This window comes from Ostrea edulis, chromosome 5, assembly GCF_947568905.1.
Source record: "Ostrea edulis chromosome 5, xbOstEdul1.1, whole genome shotgun sequence".
Lineage (NCBI taxonomy): Eukaryota > Metazoa > Mollusca > Bivalvia > Ostreida > Ostreidae > Ostrea > Ostrea edulis.
The window spans coordinates 18997196-19017765 of NC_079168.1; the positions used below are offsets into that span (position 1 = coordinate 18997196).

A 20570-nucleotide genomic window follows, 5' to 3' on the forward strand; every position below is an offset into this window, starting at 1 on the left:
AAGAAAAAATACAACAACCATTTCAACACAGCTAAATGATATTTTATGATCTACCTGGTCCACAGGTTGTACATTCCGTCTGTCCCAAAGCACTGTAGTACCCTGAATTGCAGTTAGTTGGGCTTATGAAGTTTGATCCATCGAAACATTTTTGTCCACCTGGGCATTGAGAACAGGAGCCAGCCTTAACACTACTGTAGTAACCATTGGGGCACGCCTAAAGAAAAGAAAATCAGAAATTCATGCAGTTTTAAAAAAGAAAGAAATCTACAAACCAACACATTTACATAAATTTCTCACAGACTAGAGGGGGGGGGGGGGGGGGGGGTCATATATCACATCTTTTGGTTATAATTATCAAAAGCACATGTTTAACCATCTACATATCCATTATGACACACAGTGCACAACCTCTACTTTTGCTGAAGTTCAATTTTCACTTAGACAAGACCAGGAGTAAACTCAAAGTTTTATATCTTGTATACATCTAGTAATTACAAAGTAATGTCACAAAGTTTTTGAATAAACAAGAAATGTTTTATAAACATATATGCCGCCCCCCCCCCCCCCCCCCCCCCCCCCCCCCCCCCCCCCCCCCCCCCCATGGCAATATTGAAAAGAATAAACTTTGCATTTGGATTGTCTGCAATGATAATGAAAAATATAAGTTATCTACTAGTCAGGGCCAACCATAATTATAAGTTTGATCTCTCAAGACTCTGAGCAGATATTTCCAAATATCTAGTCATTTGAGTCATGATCTTTGACCTTATGACTTGAAAATCAATGGGAGTCATCTACTCTTCAGGGGAAACCAATGTACCAAGTCTCCCAAGCAAAGGATTCTCAAGATACTGAGTGGGCAATATCTTATGTCCAGAGTAGTTTGACCATTGACCTTTTACTTTGTGACCTTAAAATCAATAGGGGTTAAATCTACTCCTTAGAATGTATCAATGTACCAAGTTTGATGTCTGTCAAGCAACATGTTCTCAAGATTTTGAGTGTACAATATCTTATGTCCAGTTTGACCCTTGACCTTAAAATCAATAAGGTTTATCTACTCCTTAGGATAAACCATTTTACCAAGTTTGATGTCCATCAAGGATTTTCATTGGACAAAATCTTACTGAGTTCAGTTTGACCCTCTACCTCTGACCTTGTGACCTGAAAATCAATAGGGTTCATCTACTCTCTAGGGGCAAATACTGTACCAAGTTTGGTAACTGTGAAGCAAAGGGTACTTTAGATATTGAATGAACAAGACTTGATTTACAGACCGACAAATACAAAACATTATGCCCCCTCTTTTTAAAAGGGGGGGGGGGGGGGGGGCGAAAAATACTTCACATACTGTCTTACCGTGCAAGTTTCCTGTCCAGCCAAGCTGAAAGTCCCTGCAGCACAATCTACAGGAGTGGCTGTTTTATCCAGACAAGATTGACCACTGGGGCACTGAATACAGGAAGTCTGGCCAGTGCTGGACTGGTATTGACCATTACTACAAACCACACTGCCCAAAGTGGGAGAGGCACAGTAGGTTCCCGCTGGACAGTCCAAACAGTGAGTTCCATTGGTGTATTGGCCATTCTGAAAAACATAAATCAAAATGCAACACCCTAATGATAAACCAGTACTGGATACCGGACATAGATTTCTGGTCACAACAGAGACTTATGCTTAGGGGGTAGTTTTATAATACTGGTAAAAAAAAATGAGATTTTCTGATACTTGTTTTCTGGCACTTACCGTGCAAGCTGTCTCAGTTCCTGCTAAACATGCAGATCCAGCTGGACATGTGGTACAGGACGTGGCACCAGCCAGGGAATACTGAAAGTGGACGACAAACCATTAATTCTCACTGATCCAGTAATAGATGTACCAGAATTCTTCATTCAAGTGATTTAACTGTTGCAATCAACAACAATACAGAGCACAGCACTCCTCAAATGTTGCAATGTGTTTTCAAATCCACCCTAATACTGAACTATGTATTGACCAACCTGACCACTGGGACAGGCCACAGGGGCTACAGTGGGGTCAGAACAGCTGGACCCAGCGGGACAAATGGTACAGGTCGCTTTTCCTGTTGTGTCAGCATAGTAACCTGTGGGACACTGCAAAATAACAATTTCAAAAACAGTAAACACATCAGTAAATTTATTGTCTATCACTAACATGACATAATTTTTGTGAATATTCCATTTCTTATCACTAGTATACATGTACATATGAAAAAATACTCATCAACAACCTTATTTTCATATCAACCCCACCTTGTAAAATTCATGACAAAATAAAGTTATCACAATAAAAATTGATTTACAGCACACAAGGAGAAAGATCTTTTTTCTGTTACTTACAGATTTACAGGACTCCATTCCCCTGCCATCTTGATACTCTCCTACGGGACAAGCTTCCTGTGTTACAGTCTTATTCGAACATTTGTAACCTGTTAGTAAAGTTGCATGTTTAGTATGTACTTAGTAGTACTGATGAGAAAACCCTTGCTTTAAACTTTCCCTAGCCCTTATTCTCAAGAGATTCCATTTTGCCCCTTTCGTACCTTGTGCACACTCTGTACAACTGGTCTGGCCTGTACTGGTTTGGTAGTAGCCTGTCGGACAAGCCAAGGGTTCTGACATGCTATCTGTCGGACAGTAATATCCGGCAGCACAGGGCTTACAGCTTGCGCTGGCATTGTTGGCATAATTTCCTGCTGTACATAACACAGGGCTGGAGCTGGTACTGGCACATGAATACCCCCCAGGGCAGGGAATACAGGCTGTGTTTCCTCCCAGCGAGTAGTAACCACTGTTGCAGGCAGTTCCTACAGTCAAAAGCATGACAAATGAATTGAAGAAATCGGTCATGGTTTTGAATCACAACATGCATAATTCAATTTCAACTTACTTGCGGTAGTTGTAGGACACTCGTAGCCTGCCTCACACGCGGTACAGCTGCCTGCTCCACTTCCTGTTTTGTAGGTCCCCACAGCACATTGAGTACAGGATGTCTGGCCAGCAGAACTGTTCAAGAAAAAGATAAATTATCAAAGATTTCCTTAAAATTTGTTCCAAAGGCATAGTCACTTATCTAGAGCTTGTAGGTCCTTTTAATTCAGTCTTACCCTCCATTTGATAGATCTGTACGTGAATAAGTTTTTCTTTGAGTGTTTACCTATATTCTCCTGGTCCACACGATGATGGTACCGTGTTCTTGGTGGGACATGCTGATCCTGCAGGACATTCTGTACATGATGTTGATTTCAGTGAATCTGCATACCAACCGTCCAGACAGTCGTAGCAATAAGAGGAGCCCTCAGGACTGTACTTTCCTTGCACACAGTCAATGGCTGCTGCAGTTACATCAGTGCATTTCTGGCCTGTCCACACGATGAAAACATTTAAGTCAACTAAACTCTTTCTAAAGACTGTATCAACTAAACAAGTAACATTTTCCCCAAAAACTCAAGGGAGAAAAGTAACATCAAATTTAACGTGTATATATCTTATTTGAAAAACCTACCAGCAGGACAGGGTGAGCAGGCAGTAGCACCAGCTGAGGGAGCATACGTTCCATTCCCGCACGCCTCTGGGGCGGTCATTCCATTCACTGGACACTGGTGTCCCTTGTCACAGCTTGTACAGGAGGAGGCTGCTGATCCTGAATACGTCCCAGCCAGACACTGAGTAGGGCTAGAGGTGGTGGGACCTGGACACGAAAATCCTGCTGGGCAATCACTGCACAAGGTGGCTCCTGCACTGCTGTATTTGGTGGCACCACAATTTGTTTCCGTGGTGGATGAGCAGAAGTGTCCCGCTGAGCATTGTGTGCAGCTCACTGCACCAGCTGCGCTGTAGAAACCTAGAACAGCAAGGTTATCATCAGTCTACAGTAGTCTATTATTTCTATTTGTCTATAAGTGAACGTGAAGATTTCATTTCATTAGTTATATAACACTGCTTAACTGTGCACAGTAAGTGGCATGCATTGTATAAACATGTAATCTGTAAAAAATAAACCTATTCTGTTAATAAAGGGATTTTATAGTTATCAACTGATACATTTTCAAAAAAAAAAACAACTTAATATCCTGAGTGCAGATGCAAAACTGAAACAAAAGAACCGATATTAATATCAAACAACTCCTGGCCTTCTTTCTGAAACCTTGTAGAGCCATACAAATGCTTCCAAACTACATGTATTATAATTATTAATATTAAACAACTCCTGGCCGTCTTCCTGAAACCCTGTTCAGCCATACAAACGCTTCCAAACTACATGCATTATAATTATTAATATAAAAAGTAAAATATCAGAAAGATTAACAAAACTTTACAAATAGGTTTGATTTATATATTGTATTTGGAACCAATCTGTACAGATATAAGGACTCCAACAAAGATCAGGGTAAACTATGGGTATCTTTTTGGCCTCAAACAAAATAAAAAAAACTCATGTCAACAAATGGTGTACAACTGTTCAATAGAATACTAACATTTCATGATTTTTTTGTTCAAATGTAAAAATGAGAACATTTGTATGTGATGACATGCATGTATTTTTGGATTTTCATGCATGTATCAGACATGCCAAACATCGGAATTTTTTTTTGAAAATATCTTTAATATTCATGGCTGATTAAGCTCCCATAGTGTGCCTATCTCTTTCACAACAAACATTAACTGGTAAAAATATTGGACGAAATGTACAATATTATTATGAAAAGAGTGTTAGCACATTGAAAAATTAAGAGTTTGTACAGATCTAATATATTTACAGCATTGTTCTCCACAACCACTAAAACATACAACAATATTATAATTAAACATATTATCAAATACATGCACAACTGGTATACTGTGTCTAACTATTAAGGAATAACTAAATATTAAACAACTAAAAAAAAAAATTCAACATGCAGACATACCACCACATCACATGCAATACCATGACATTAATGGATCTTATTATAAGGTGTTAGTTACAGTTTCTCAGCATGCAACCAATGAATTTACAAAACACCATACAAGCCCTCCACATGCATAACTCTCTGTGTGTACAATGGATACCTGTGGGACAGTTGGTACATCCAGCATCTCCCTGTACACTGTACTGACCAGCCAAACACTCGGAGGGAACACCTGCTGAACTGATGCAGTCTTTACCACCAGGACAAACACTACAGTTACTGGCCCCAGACTCGCTGTACTGACCACTCGGACACGGCCGACAGCTCATCTCTCCCTCTACACCGAATGTACCCGCACTACAAGGCTGGCTGGAGTTGGTGTTACAAGACATTCCTGCACCACACACTGTGCAGGAGGAAGCACCGACACCACTGCTGTAATATCCTACAGCACAGTTTGTGCACATCCCATCTCCTTCCCCACTGTAGGATCCTGGGGGACAGTTGCTTGGTGTGGCTGTTTGACACGATTTCCCTGATGGACAGATTGTACAGCTCCCGGATCCAGCTGCACTGTAGTATCCTATCATTGGTCAGCACAAATGGAGAATAACATTTAAATAAACCAAAGTTTTACACTATCATTCATTCCTCAAGAGAATATTCTTAGCTTGTAGTTTTTCAATGAAACGTGTTAATAAAAAGCAAGAAAATAATCAACTTTACACTAGGTGATGGACAGATGCAGAAAATGTTGATATCCACTTTGATATTTTTTGACAATGACATTAATATTTTTTAAATGCACACCTGGACTACAAGCCGTACAGCCACCACTGCCCACAGTGCTGTAGGTCATTTCTGGACAATCAGATGGAACACCAACACTACTAGAGCAATTCTTGCCACCAGGGCAAACTGTACAACTGCCTGACCCTGCAGTGCTGTAATGCCCTGCAGGACATGGAGTACAGGCAGACACATTCAGGGCACTATAGGTCCCTGCAGGGCAATCTGTGGGAGTCAGGGCCGGGTTGGAGCAATCTTTGCCCACTGGACATTCTGAACATGAACTGGAACCTGGAGTGCTGTACATCCCTAGAAAAGGTTTAATCATTCCACAATTTCAATGTTTGACTTGTTCATATCAACTAAACCCCGAATATAAAGCATCATGGCTAAAATCCTTTCATCAGAGATGCTTTAGAATGCTGAAGCATAGAAAATTAGTTAAGAAATTAATTAAAATGATTGATAAATTTAATTATCTCCATTGAGAGTTATTTCCACCCACATAAAGACATTGTTGAACATATAGAGAAATTTCATTGCTCTGTATTTCTGGCACCTCCAGCTGTTGGAGCTAAAAACATAATCTTCAACTTTTAAATCTATCACATTGATACACCACAACCAAGTTACCACAACCTGATAAGTTCTATTCATGCATACAAATATATGTTAATCAATGTGTTCAATCATGGACCACTGCCTTTATACTGATACATGCAATTCAATATGCATAACATTCATTAACCCACAATGCATTTCAAATCGTGTGAAATATAATCAGTACTACAGAAATAATAGAGATTTATGGATGAAACTCAACATCTGATTGTATCCATGTGTTACTGGTATCTCCAACAAGTGAGAACGAATAAATGACATGCAGAAGACTCAAGAAGAGATTAAATGTTTAAAGATTCATATGAAAAAGAATACCTGGTGTATATACATGTATACAAGTATAACATATAGGAGTGAGTTACATAACTTCTGTGACCATAAATCAGGATTCCTATAAATACATTGAAGTATGTATTATAAAATAACTGTTAATAACTTCCATCTCAGCATGCATAGATATTCAATCCTAAAACAACACCAATGCACATGCACGACTCCCTGTGTGTACAATGGATACCTGTGGGACAGTTGGTACATCCAGCATCTCCCTGTACACTGTACTGACCAGCCAAACACTCGGAGGGAACACCTACTGAACTGTTGCAGTCTTTACCACCAGGACATACACTACAGTTACTGGCCCCAGACTCGCTGTACTGACCACTCGGACACGGCCGACAGCTCATCTCTCCCTCTACACCGAATGTACCCGCACTACAAGGCTGGCTGGAGTTGGTGTTACAAGACATTCCTGCACCACACACTGTGCAGGAGGAAGCACCGACACCACTGCTGTAATATCCTACAGCACAGTTTATGCACACCCCATCTCCTTCCCCACTGTAGGATCCTGGGGGACAGTTGCTTGGTGTGGCTGTTTGACACGATTTCCCTGATGGACAGATTGTACAGCTCCCAGATCCAGCTGCACTGTAGTATCCTATCATTGGTCAGCACAAATGGAGAACAACATTTAAATACAGTCTTACATTATCATTCATTCCTCAAGAAAATATTTCTAGCTTGAAGTTATTCAATGAAACGTGTTCATAAAAAGCAAGAAAATAATCAGGAACTTTACACTAGGTGTTGGAAAGATGCAGAAAATGTTGATATCCACTTTGATTTTTTTGACAATGACATTAATATTTTTTCAATGCACACCTGGACTACAAGCCGTACAGCCACCACTGCCCACAGTGCTGTAGGTCATTTCTGGACAATCAGATGGAACACCAACACTACTAGAGCAATTCTTGCCACCAGGGCAAACTGTACAACTGCCTGACCCTGCAGTGCTGTAATGCCCTGCAGGACATGGAGTACAGGCAGACACATTCAGGGCACTATAGGTCCCTGCAGGGCAATCTGTGGGAGTCAGGGCCGGGTTGGAGCAATCTTTGCCCACTGGACACTCAGAACATGAACTGGAGCCTGCAGTATTGCTAAATGTGCCTGTAACATCCAAATTTGAATTCTGAAGTAGATAATATTTGTTTTCAACTAGCAACAATAAAATACACGATTAATTCAAGTATATTCTTGAAATGATATGAACATAAGCATACAGATAGTGACCATGTAATAATGTTTTTCAAACATCAAGTATTGATAATAGAAATCTTTAAAAACAATCAATAATTTGTATTTCAATGTTTCGTGTCTTTCCTTGCAACAAAGATAACAAAATGACAAGTATACCAAAGTGCAGTACGTGCCTTCATTTACTGTCCATGCAATCTCAAATCGATTAAACTTATCATAATCTTATTCCTTCCGTGTCTTAAAAAGCACTGCTTAGTGGATGATAACATTCAAATTCAAATCAAACAAAAGAGCATTTTCCGTGTCTGATTCAAATAGTGATTCAAATGGATTACATAGATTTAATAACCCAAACATTAAAACTTTTAAGAATATTATCAGAAATATGTATTATGTTGTGGGCACAAAATATTCTTTTTTATGAAGACGGATGTATATAGGCTTATGTAATAGATTCCATGGAGATGCACGGCATCTAACCAATAGACCAGAAATCAAAAAAGATGGCATTAAGTGTTCTGTGCTATCCATTAGATTTTCAGTAAACAAAAACAGACAGACTGATTGACAATGGACACACAAATGGAAAGGAAACATAGAGTCCAAACCATTTTCACCAGTGAGGAATGAAAAAGAACATGGACAGTCACAAGCAAACACTGTTCTTCAACAACACAAGCCCCGCTACATGCATAACTCCCTGTGTGTACAATGGATACCTGTGGGACAGTTGGTACATCCAGCATCTCCCTGTACACTGTACTGACCAGCCAAACACTCGGAGGGAACACCTACTGAACTGTTGCAGTCTTTACCACCAGGACATACACTACAGTTACTGGCCCCAGACTCGCTGTACTGACCACTCGGACACGGCCGACAGCTCATCTCTCCCTCTACACCGAATGTACCCGCACTACAAGGCTGGCTGGAGTTGGTGTTACAAGACATTCCTGCACCACACACTGTGCAGGAGGAAGCACCGACACCACTGCTGTAATATCCTACAGCACAGTTTGTGCACATCCCATCTCCTTCCCCACTGTAGGATCCTGGGGGACAGTGGCTAGGTGTGGCTGTTTGACACGATTTCCCTGATGGACAGATTGTACAGCTCCCAGATCCAGCTGTACTGTAGTATCCTATCATTGGTCAGCACAAATGGAGAATAACATTTAAATAAACCAAAGTTTTACACTATCATTCATTCCTCAAGAGAATATTCTTAGCTTGCAGTTTTTCAATGAAACGTGTTAATAAAAAGCAAGAAAATAATCAACTTTACACTACGTGATGGAAAGATGCAGAAAATGTTGATGTCCACTTTGATTTTTTTGACAATGAAAGTAATATTTTTTCAATGCACACCTGGACTACAAGCCGTACAGCCACCACTGCCCACAGTGCTGTAGGTCATTTCTGGACAATCAGATGGAACACCAACACTACTAGAGCAATTCTTGCCACCAGGGCAAACTGTACAACTGCCTGACCCTGCAGTGCTGTAATGCCCTGCAGGACATGGAGTACAGGCAGACACATTCAGGGCACTATAGGTCCCTGTAGGGCAATCTGTGGGAGTCAGGGCCGGGTTGGAGCAATCTTTGCCCACTGGACACTCAGAACATGAACTGGAACCTGTAGTGTTGCTAAATGTGCCTGTTTAAACCATGTAAAATGCTTGCTGAAATAATTCTTGCATTATTATTATAAACAGTTATTCCTGTAAATCTAGAGACACATTAGTAATGAACAAAGTCACAATATATTGTCATCAGATAAGTCATGCCTCTGCACTATACCTCAAACGAATAAATATTTACCACACTGTAAACATCAAACGTACTTCAAATGACTAATTAACAAATATTCTATCAATGAATTATTTTTTTACCTGCTGCACATGGTGTACAGTTGACAGAATTGGAGGGAGCGTAGAAACCAGCACCACACTGAACAGGAGCCACGGTGGGATTCGAACACTCATGTCCAGTTGAACATGCTGAACAGGAAGTCTGACCACTGCTTGTCTGGTACTCTCCTGATGGACATACAATGTGGGCAGTCATGCCGCTTGTGGGGCATTTGGATCCTGAAAGATATTGAGTTACACAGATGACCAGTACAAATGTACTAGCGGACAGTAAAATCCTGTCACTTCCATTCAATGATTCAAGAATATCAACTTAAAATATCTAAACGTATATTCTAATTCCTCAATGGATTCCTAATGAATGTTTCATCACTTTGATTCTACATTTGTCACTGCTTTAAATATTCACAGCTGAACACATTACTTATTTCTATTGTGAACAAAGAGATAGTTTGAAAGTTAAATCTTTTTTCAGTTTTACCTATAGGACATGTTTGACATGAAGTGTCTGAGACAGAACTGTAGCTTCCTGATGAACAGTCTGTACACGCCGTCTGTCCGGCATTCGGTTCTTTACCAGCAGGGCAGTCCTAGATTAACACATTAAAAAAACCCATTAGAACTTCATGATATTTTATGTGACTTACAATAATTGAAACTGTGAAGAACAAACTGATTTCAACTGCTGAACATGTTGACCTGTGGAGCCTGGTTTGTAGTTGGACATATTGATCCAGCAGGACAAGAAGTACAAGTTGTCTCCCCTTCCAGTGAGTAAGTTTGGGCACCGCATGCTGATTGGGTGGTCAGAGAAGAACAGCTAAATCCCGCTGGACATTTTGTACAGGCAGATGCCCCTGCAGCACTGATCTCGTCAGAATTACAGGCCACACAAGCACTAGAGGAGGAGGATCCAGCGCTTGGGTTGGCTGTACCTGCAGCACATGTTGACATGCTGTTGGATCCTCCTAAACAACTGAAAAACATAAATGTGGATCCTCATTGTAGAGAAAAGCAAAATTTGTCTTATAAGTCATTATTAGACAATGTGTTTAATGTAACAGTCTATTCTGAGAGAATTTATTACCGAACATTTACACTAATCTTGGACTTATCATCTGACCTCAGCAGGTCTACTTATGTGTAAAGTTCAATGTATGAAACTACTTTCTAATGCAAGGATTAGCTAGTAGATACACTGGCATCACTTTAACCTGTATTTGTCGATCTGGACGGACGGACAGATGAATTCACTCTTTTAAATAAAACACTTGCTTAGCAACACCGATGAAGCATTCCTTAAAACTCTGTGGTTATATTTCTAAATGGTCTGAGCACTGACAGATTTTAGCTTGTTCTATGAACATTCAAGTAGTCCCTTGGTATATCATGTTGACAATTTGAACAGGAAAATCACCTCCCTTGTATATCTGTGTGGCAAAGCAGAATGTTTGAGGTGGAAGGTATTATACTACTGTCAAACTCATTGTAATTCAAAATAACACTATTGGAACTTGTTCAAAGTAATATGTACCATAACAGCTTTTTCAGCCCTTGCAAAACTCAAAATTTTCAAAGAGACTAAAATCTTGTTTATTTTCAGACATAACAAATCCAACATAATTTTACTATAAGTCTAGCAGTTGCATGGAGAAGATGAATATCAAACGTGAAGTAATTTCTTAACTGTACTCACCAATTTATTGATATGCTAATTTTATAGCGAATAATTTTCATTAAAATGCACTCTTTGATAGCACAGCTTTTAAGACAAACACAATTTTTATTTTTCTGTTTAAGACATACTCCATAACACATGTGAATTTCTGCATAAGGTAAATAAATGAATATACATAATATATAAATTCACTGAACCAATATTAACTGTGCAAATATAAAAAAATTTAAAACCCAGCAGAATTATTTCATATGTACAGTAATTTTTTTCTTTGAATGTTTATGAAACAATTCAACATTCTGTACTTTGATTTACATTGATATTTGCCAGGCATTATGAGACTTCACCACAGTAAGTTTAAAATCATGTTAATAATTACTAATTAGTGAATTGTAAAGTGATTGGGAAGCATCTGTTGTGTATTTAGTGAACATAATTAATGCAATCAAGGTGTTTTTCCAAGCTTGCTGGAAAGGCCCATAGAAGTTACAATTGAGAATCCTCAGATTGCAACTCAATACCAAATCTACAGCATCAATTAAAAAGAACAACGTACAATTGTATACATAAAAAGGCCCAAAAATTTTCTCTCTGTAAAATGTGTCTGGAATAACCTTAATAAGCGTTTTAAGAAAGTAAAATATATGCCAGGTATACTATGTCAACAAAATCAGAATGATATTTCTAATTGGATAGCATTATGACATCATGAATAAGACATATTTCCCGTCTTTTTTTCAAAATAAGCCTCAAAAGTGTCAAATGTCATACAGATTATTGCTCATGAAAAGATGTGCGCATTTGTCGAGCAAAATAAAAATGATATATATTGTGTATTATTTTAAGATCAAAAACATACTTGAATATGAATTTGCTCGAAGCATGCGCTGTATGTTTTCTGAAAAGAAAACCACCTGAATTTGTGGATATTTTCATTGAAAATGGCATTTTTGCAATTTTATACCAACTTCTCGTCATATGACATAAATCATTTTGCTGATCAAACTGAGCGGATTTTGGGTTTGCTAATCCATTCCTTATTTGAATGCCAGGGTTTGAGCTCCAAGTGAAATCATCGATATTTTGGGCCAAATGACTTTAGAAACTGTACCTACTTCTTTGTCAATTAAAGCCTGTGTTTTGTTGTTGGGGTGGTGGGGGTGTGAAAATCTAGTCTAGTTCATGGATTCTGAAAATGGCTCTTCTATAATGTCATATTTCCAAATCCAGGTCATTTTGATCAAGTTGAGAATGACCTTCAACCCCTTTAACAATAGAACTTGTCCATATAGCACCTACCTAGCGTGCAATGCTCATTTAAAAACTCGTGTGAATATATCTTTTCCTATCAATTTGTAAAACAAACATGCAGTGTTTATATGATGCTCATGCTTTGAAATAAGCTCTGTTTTAAATTTTTAACCTTTAAGTACAGGATTATTTAGTTTGGAGAACGTTTTCTAAAACATGCATTATTAAAAACGAGAATGTGAAGGGGTCCACACCAAAGTTCTTTTAATTACAATATATTCATGCACACAAGGGAAATTGAACAAAGTTCAACTCCTAAAAAACACATTAAATTTCTATTATAGCTGCATTTCAATTGATCAAAAAAGAAGGTTATCGTTATGCACTACGATTCCATGCTTGTCAGAAAGGCAAGAGAAGACGTAATTGTGATAATCTTCCACAAAACTGACTTCATTTTGAAACATTTAAATAAAGCCAGTAAAACGGGCTTAAAGCCCCTGTGCCAGTAACTGTCAATTCTAAAGGGAAAATATAGTCGATCATCCTTATCATAGATATAGTTCTTTCTTGTCAAACTTTTTATCATTACCTGCTACCAATTCAAATTAGAGCATTACAGTGTACATGTTAAAATCACTGGGGCTAGGCCCGTTTTGGGCCCAAACTCTGTGATACCATAAATATATTTATTGTATCACAGAGTTCGGGCCCAAAACGGGCTTAATAGCCCCTGTGGTTACAATGCAGGCTTCTTTAGACAAATTTTCATTTAAAACACTAAGTATTAACTCTGATCCTTGAGATGTTTAAAACCCCACCCTGTAAAGTTTTATAATCCTTGACAATGTGATAACACTATTTGGATTTCAAGTAAGGTTTGTACATAGACAGTGGCTGCAATGCAAATAGTTTGGTGCATTTTTGAGCAGATTTAAAGACTTAGAACATACTGCGTGATTTTTTCATTTTATTTAAATACTGTCACTCACTATTACATATTATCACACGATCTAAGTATGTATGTACTAAAAACGAATACCAATTAAGTGATTATGCCAATCTCATTTTATTTCAATTTGAATGAAATACAAAAGTCTTGGATATTCCAAATTTTGGTAATCAATTAATCTCTGAACACGATTGATTATTAAAATGCAAATCGAATACTGACTAAATAGATTGAATACAACAGGCTTCATCTAACCAGTACACTCACGTCATAAACATACAAATTGAAACGCCAACTTTTTAATGATGGCAATTAAAATTTCCCATATGTAAGCAGATCCACTGAAGTGTATTTTTTCATTTGAAAATACAGCTCATTTTCTCACTCAACACAGCTGGTGTTCTTAAAACCAAATTCATGATTTTTGTGAAGAATTGAATTCTGTACACTGAAAATTTCCATTGAATTACAATGAGTGCTCCTACAATTTAAGTGTCCTAATGTACTTCATATATATATATTTCATTTTTTAATTCTATCAACAGTACTGGTGAGCCCATCCCTAGCTTTCACTATAAATTTTAAATTTGCCAACAGCATTTCAATATACACTTCGATCTGTACAAGGCATTTTCCCAACCATGTCAACCAAAGCAAATATAACATTTCCAAGTAAAATCCAATTAATTTCTTTTTTTAGCTGTTATCTAATTTAAAATCTTGGAGTGACCCTGAATAAAAAAAGAAACTGTACTACCGATTTATAGGAACTTATTCCTGATTTACTTCAAAAGAATCCCAATCTATCTGAACACGAAATTTGTGTACAGAACAAAGATGACTAAAAGATTAACGCCAGCTGTTTTAGATTGATCGTTGACAAAAAAATTCTGCAAGAAGGTTATACTTATATATACTAAACGTGGAAATTTACTCATGGTGGTAATTTACACTGTAGAACATGCCAGATAGAACTTTTTTGTCTAATAGTAATTTACTAAACATCAGTGATTTGCTAGGTATTGTGTTTCTTACAATGGCACATTAGAAATGTTACACCTCATTATGTATGTGGGTTATCCTAATTTAATCTACAAGTTAATGGAAAAGTGAAGATACTGAACAGTGATATTAATTAACCTCATAATCCTATAAGCAATCCCAAATTGAAAATTAGGGACTAAACACGAACCCCTGGAAACAATAGACGATTCGGGCTTACAATGAAAGGTGAAGATAACAAACAGTGATCAATCTCATAACTCCTATAAGCAATACAAAGTAGAGGCCCATGGGCCACATTGCTCACCTGAGTCCCCTTGGTCGATATTTAAAGATTTTCCCAACATATATATATTTGTATGTAAAACTTTGATCCTTATTGTGGCCCCAACCTACCCCCGTGGGACATGATTTTTTACAAACTTGAATCTGCACTATATGTCAGGAAGCTTTCATGTAAATCTAAACTTCTCTGGCCCAATGTTTTTTGAGAGAATTTTTAAAGATTTTCCCTATACATTTCTTATGTAAAACTTTGATCCCCTATAGTGGCCCCACCCTACCCCCGGGGGCCATGGTTTTAACAAACTTGAATTCGCGCTATGTCAGAAAGCTTTCATGTAAATTTGTACTTTCTGGGCCAAGGTAGTAGTCCTTGAGAAGTTGTGATTATCTCCCCTTTGAAGGAGGCATGGCCCTTCAATGGAACAAACTTGAAAGCCCTACACCTTAGGATGTGGTTGAAATTGGCCCAGTCCCAGCAAACACGTGACGTCAAATCGACGTCGGATTTTGGTTGAATTTAGGTCGCGACGTCAGATGACTAAATTCCAACGTCGGATGGACGTCAAATTGCTACGTCTAATCAATGTCGGCTATTGACGTCGTTATGACGTTGATAATTGGTTGTGGTCAGTCTGATGTGGGAAAACGACGATATCCCGACGTCAGTTCTTCAACGTTGTGGAAATTATGAAACTGCGTGTGATATAGTAATTAATTGATTTTGTCTGGTCGTCTAAAATAGGCAAAAACCTATATTCAAATTAGAGTTGTAATATTTATTTTAAACCATAACTTTCCGGATATTTTATTTCACGTAGATTACGACTACGATAAGAATTTTGGTTCAATCTTTATACTCAACAGAGAACGCCAGACAATAGTCGGCCTATTTCAATTGCTTATTTTCAGTCGGTCGTTTACTGTGAAAGAAAAGTTAAAAGTAATCGCATTTGTCCAAACCCATGTAAATTGTGCAGCATGCATGCAGAAAGCCATGCTACAGAGAGAAAAATTACGACATCTACCGTATACCGGTAATCATATCTTATGTCAGTTTTAAAACATACAAAAAAAATAATAAAAGTGTATTTTTAACTCAACAATATGTTGAACAAATGAATTCATTTCATTTGCTTGTGGGTGTGCATGCTCTGCTCTGGGAATTCTAATTAAGGATCCCCCTTTCATGCAATGTGTTTACCGAGAGTTAACGAGGAATGGCACAGCGGGATGCTATGGCCAAGACTCATACAGCCGATCCTAGTTATGCAATTTTTTCGGGATTTGATATGCTGTGTAGGTCAACGTTTTGGAAAACCCAAGCCATTCTTGTAACACAAAGTCTGAGAGCTGGTGAACAGTCGGGTAATGTGAGTATAGTTTTGTAGTTAATATTAATATCTTATAAATGCCAGCATCGACATGTAAATGATTCATTCTGTATATTTGGCAATTGTAAGACCTGTGTATAATTTGATTTGTAAACAAAAGAAATTCAAATTCTAAGAACATTAATTTTGAAATACTATAACATCAAATGTACATCATTTACTAATACACAAAGTATGCAACATTAGCATGATATGCATGGTTATATTGATTGATAACTCTGAATTTTTGAGAAGAACGAAATCATACTTAGTAAGTTTAAACAATATACAAGTTTGGTATATCAAATAAAAAATAACAATAAACTAAAACGTATATGTACATCACTCTTGTCCTCGTTTGTAAAATATATATATATCGCTTAATTTATTCACTCTATAGCTTATTGAATTGTAGCTTATGAAGTGAACACCTTACCGATGCACATACACTATTAATAGTAATATTTATGCATTTTAATTCTGACACTATGGATATTTTATTCACATGTATGTGCACATCGATTTTATATGTACAGCTGTACCTGTGTAACTTCAAAGCCCCTGTAACGATCTACTTTCCCATTCACTCACTATTAATGTGGGAAAGAGTGTTTCATGGACTGTATATTTTAATTACATTTTCAGGATAATGACAAATGATGTAATGTCCCTTATGAATATAAAGGGCAAAGAGGGAAGATGGCATTTGGCACGACATCAGTGTTTCAGGCAGTGATAGGTATGTTTATCTATGTCAGGTTCATTAAATTTAATGTCATTAAAAATTTTATGTTCCTGCAACTAAAGTAGGGGGTATGAATTTGTTTTTCACTTGTCTTTCTGTCTGAAACTTTAACCTTGATAATAAATTTTGAATTTTTAAATTTCTAACTTGTTACCACTAGATATTGTAAAAGATGATTTTTAATAAATACTTCTTTATTTTTTGTAGCAAGTGCAGTTCATCAATTTAATGCGACGGAACACGAAGTCCGAGAGGCTGTTGCGAAGTACCTTAAATATGCATCAGACCGGAGAGGTGGAGGTGGCCGGGTCGAAAAATAATTAATGGAATCAAATGATAACTTTGATTTATATTTCAGGGCGTCAAGTTTCCTTTAAGTTCCTATATTTGGGGGTTATTCCTATAAATTCCTATATTTCCACAAAAATTCCCTATATTTTTGTGAAATTCCTATAAATTCCTATATTTTAGGGTAAGCGAAAAATGTTGGATTCTGGAGCAAAACCAGTACTGTATATTACAAACAATTTGTGTCATCTATTTGTAACTATACAACATTTACTACAAAAAGGTGCTATATTTCTGAGGTTTGTCCTATATTTTTTGGACCAAAATTCACTTGACGCCCTGATATTTGATAGTGTTACTGACTGAATATTATTTCATGAACAATGAATAAAGAAGGAAAATGACAAGAATAAGAGTTCTCTTGTTCAAATGATTACATTTCAACTTATTGATGTTGCAAAAATGGTGTCAGTTTGATGTCGATTGATTGATTGTATATTGTTAATGTCTTGCTCAAGAATTTTTTACTCATATGGAAACGTCATCATTGCCGGTGAAGGGTTGCAAAATTTAGGCCTATGCTCGGCTCTTATATGGCCTTTAAGCAGGGATGGATCTTTATCATGCCACAACTAGTTTGACACAGCTAGGGCCTCGGTTTTTGCGGTCTCATCCAAAGGACCGTCCCGTTTAGTCACCTCTTACGACAAGCAAGGGGTATTGAGGACCTATTATAACCCGGATCCCCATGGGATCATGAACGTCTGTGTGACGGTGAAATCTGACGTTGTGTAGACGGTGAAATCTGACGTTGTGTAGACGTTAAAATCTGACGGTGTGTAGACGTTGAAATCTGACGTTGTGTAGACGTTGAAATCTGACATTGTGTAGACGTCAGAAAAAGACGTCTAAAAAACTTTCATTTTCAACAACAATCCAACGTAAATCCAACGTCAGAAATCGTCCTCAATACAACGTCAATCCAACTAACTTTGCCTGCTGGGAGTGGTTCTGGAGAAGAAATCAAAAATATGAAAAGTTTACAGACAGACAGACGGAAGGACAGACATTGTCAACAGGTGATCAGAAAAGCTCAGGTGAGCTAAAACCAAAATTGATATGGTCAAGGTTTGACACTAACAAAGAATATGTTACTTAATCCAAATTCTTTTTATTGTATGGAACTAAATAACTCTAGCATGCGATATATATATATGCACATTTAAAAAGTTAAAAGGTTTGGCTAATATCAGTTTGTGCCAGCTTTGTGACATTATAGCTCACTGCCCCTGTATCAGTGACTGTTAATTGTGTCAATTAAATACATTGTCACCAAATGCTAACACATAAAAGCCTCTGCAGTGGTCATTTTTACTTCCCAAGAACAGTAATTACAAAAGCAAGTTTCATGTATGGCCGATTGTCTGCTCAGTAATAGGATTAAGATCTATATATTACAGTGTGTAAACAAATGGATAAAGTTGGAAGGACCTAATTATTAACCTAATGTGTTCAAATAATCGGCCTATTCATGTACCTTAACATTGTCCATAGGTACGCACAGTAAACAGGTTATTTTTAATTATTTATGAAGAAATATTGTGCTTTCAGTTCAAGTTAACATTCAAAACATTCCACGTTGTTAAGATTTCCCAGTGGAGCGCTATATATTACTCAGCATGCACTTTCAAATAGTTGGCAGGATTCCTTGTGTGACCACTAGTTTGTAAACTTCTTTATTTGAACATTTAATTGCTCGAACTATCATCATGCAGATTCATGGCTTGAAAATGCTACATTATTTAAAGAAAAATATATATATCAAATTGTATCATATTGTAAATTTTAATATGCAGTACATACATATATCAATGACTTTGATATGTGATTATGTCAAGCATCATTGACTAATTTGGCACAGAAATAATATACTGATTGAGTTTTACTGTTAATAACGTGTATTGCAATAAACTCCAAACTATACTCAATCTTATTATTTTTATGATGACACTGATAAGAAGCCAAAAACCTTTCCTTGATTATAATGTTAAAATGCTCTCTGTGACAATCAATACTATCTTTTAATCTCAATAGCCTTGGTACACAGTTTTATGCTATAATTAGTCATTTGTACATACCAAAATTCAAAGAAATCATCTACAGGCAGAATAAGTGTCCTACATAATTTCAATGGAATATAAGGTACCTAAGCTAAAATAAATATTTACCGTCATCAAACCTTTATATTGAATTTGTAAATAATCTTTTTGAGAGTAGTTTCACTACCTATCAAGTTAATGTAAGCCTTGAATTTTTACTTCAAATTGCAGTAAGTTTTGAACTTTAAAGCTAGTGGGATAAATTACTAACTAAACAAATCTTTTTCAAAGCCACAAGATTCAAGTTAATTGCAAGAAACAATTAACTCTTATTTGTCTGCATGAGTAGCAATAGTATAAAATCTGATTTTAGCATTTGAAAGTGACAAAAAGATAGCAAATATAACCATTGGTACTAATGTTAGAGTTGAGAATTGTTTTCAAACTTTCCTTTAAAATTATACAACTTCATAGTGCATGCAGATCAATAACTTAGTGCAGACCAAACTATAATCACAGCTATATCGATCCTTCTAATTAATTTATTAGAATCTGGTAAGAAAAATATTATGAAAGGTCCGATAATTTCAAACTATTTTACACAGGATCAATACCCTTCTCTTGAATTCATCAACATCACAATTTTCTCCAATATTGAATGAAAGATCTGTTTTGAATGGGACAAACCGGACATGCTAGATACAAACACACACACACACACACACACACCCTAGCTGGGAGGGCCTACATGGGCTATGTCTGTTGCCTGATCCTTTTAAGTTTCTCCATAAAATATGTTTAAATTAAATCAGAATTAAATTAATACCCCCAATACTGACATAATTAATCCCTTCATTCACGAATTTAATATTGTCCAATTCCCATGACCCACAGATCAAATTGAAAGCTTATAATTATTCAAATTTAATTCATACCTTGCAAAGATATTCAAAATAAATTACATATTATGCTATAAAAAAAACTTCTACCCCAGCTAAGAGGATTCACATATATCAGTTGATTAAAGCATCCCTGGTTGGTAAAATTAAAATTCCTCTTTTAGTTCTATAACATATATATGCAACATATATATCAGGTATTTTTATTTGGTGTAGGAATTCTATGAGAGTTTTTTCTTCCTTCAAAGTATTGAAATC

The 20570-nt window shown here is 36.9% G+C and overlaps 1 protein-coding gene and 1 long non-coding RNA gene across 2 annotated transcripts in view; one reads left to right on the forward strand and one right to left on the reverse strand.

Annotated features, from left to right (window-relative positions):
- The window catches only part of LOC125650954 (uncharacterized), a 102870-nt gene that overhangs the window by 69509 nt on the left and 12791 nt on the right, over positions 1 to 20570 (reverse strand). The window contains exons 3-18 of the mRNA XM_056166866.1: positions 10443 to 10719; positions 10225 to 10333; positions 9765 to 9962; positions 7490 to 7780; positions 6843 to 7265; positions 5726 to 6013; positions 5076 to 5498; positions 3529 to 3867; positions 3181 to 3385; positions 2914 to 3029; positions 2567 to 2830; positions 2364 to 2452; positions 2004 to 2117; positions 1750 to 1830; positions 1363 to 1590; positions 55 to 217 (exon numbers count right to left, since the gene is read on the reverse strand). Coding sequence (XP_056022841.1) covers positions 55 to 217; positions 1363 to 1590; positions 1750 to 1830; positions 2004 to 2117; positions 2364 to 2452; positions 2567 to 2830; positions 2914 to 3029; positions 3181 to 3385; positions 3529 to 3867; positions 5076 to 5498; positions 5726 to 6013; positions 6843 to 7265; positions 7490 to 7780; positions 9765 to 9962; positions 10225 to 10333; positions 10443 to 10719 — 3608 coding nt within the window. The remainder of the gene's footprint in view (positions 1 to 54; positions 218 to 1362; positions 1591 to 1749; positions 1831 to 2003; positions 2118 to 2363; positions 2453 to 2566; positions 2831 to 2913; positions 3030 to 3180; positions 3386 to 3528; positions 3868 to 5075; positions 5499 to 5725; positions 6014 to 6842; positions 7266 to 7489; positions 7781 to 9764; positions 9963 to 10224; positions 10334 to 10442; positions 10720 to 20570) is intronic.
- LOC125650955 (uncharacterized) lies at positions 15887 to 17727 on the forward strand. Its single transcript, XR_007361192.2, has 3 exons — positions 15887 to 16281; positions 16927 to 17020; positions 17234 to 17727. It is a non-coding gene; the product is annotated as an uncharacterized LOC125650955 (long non-coding RNA).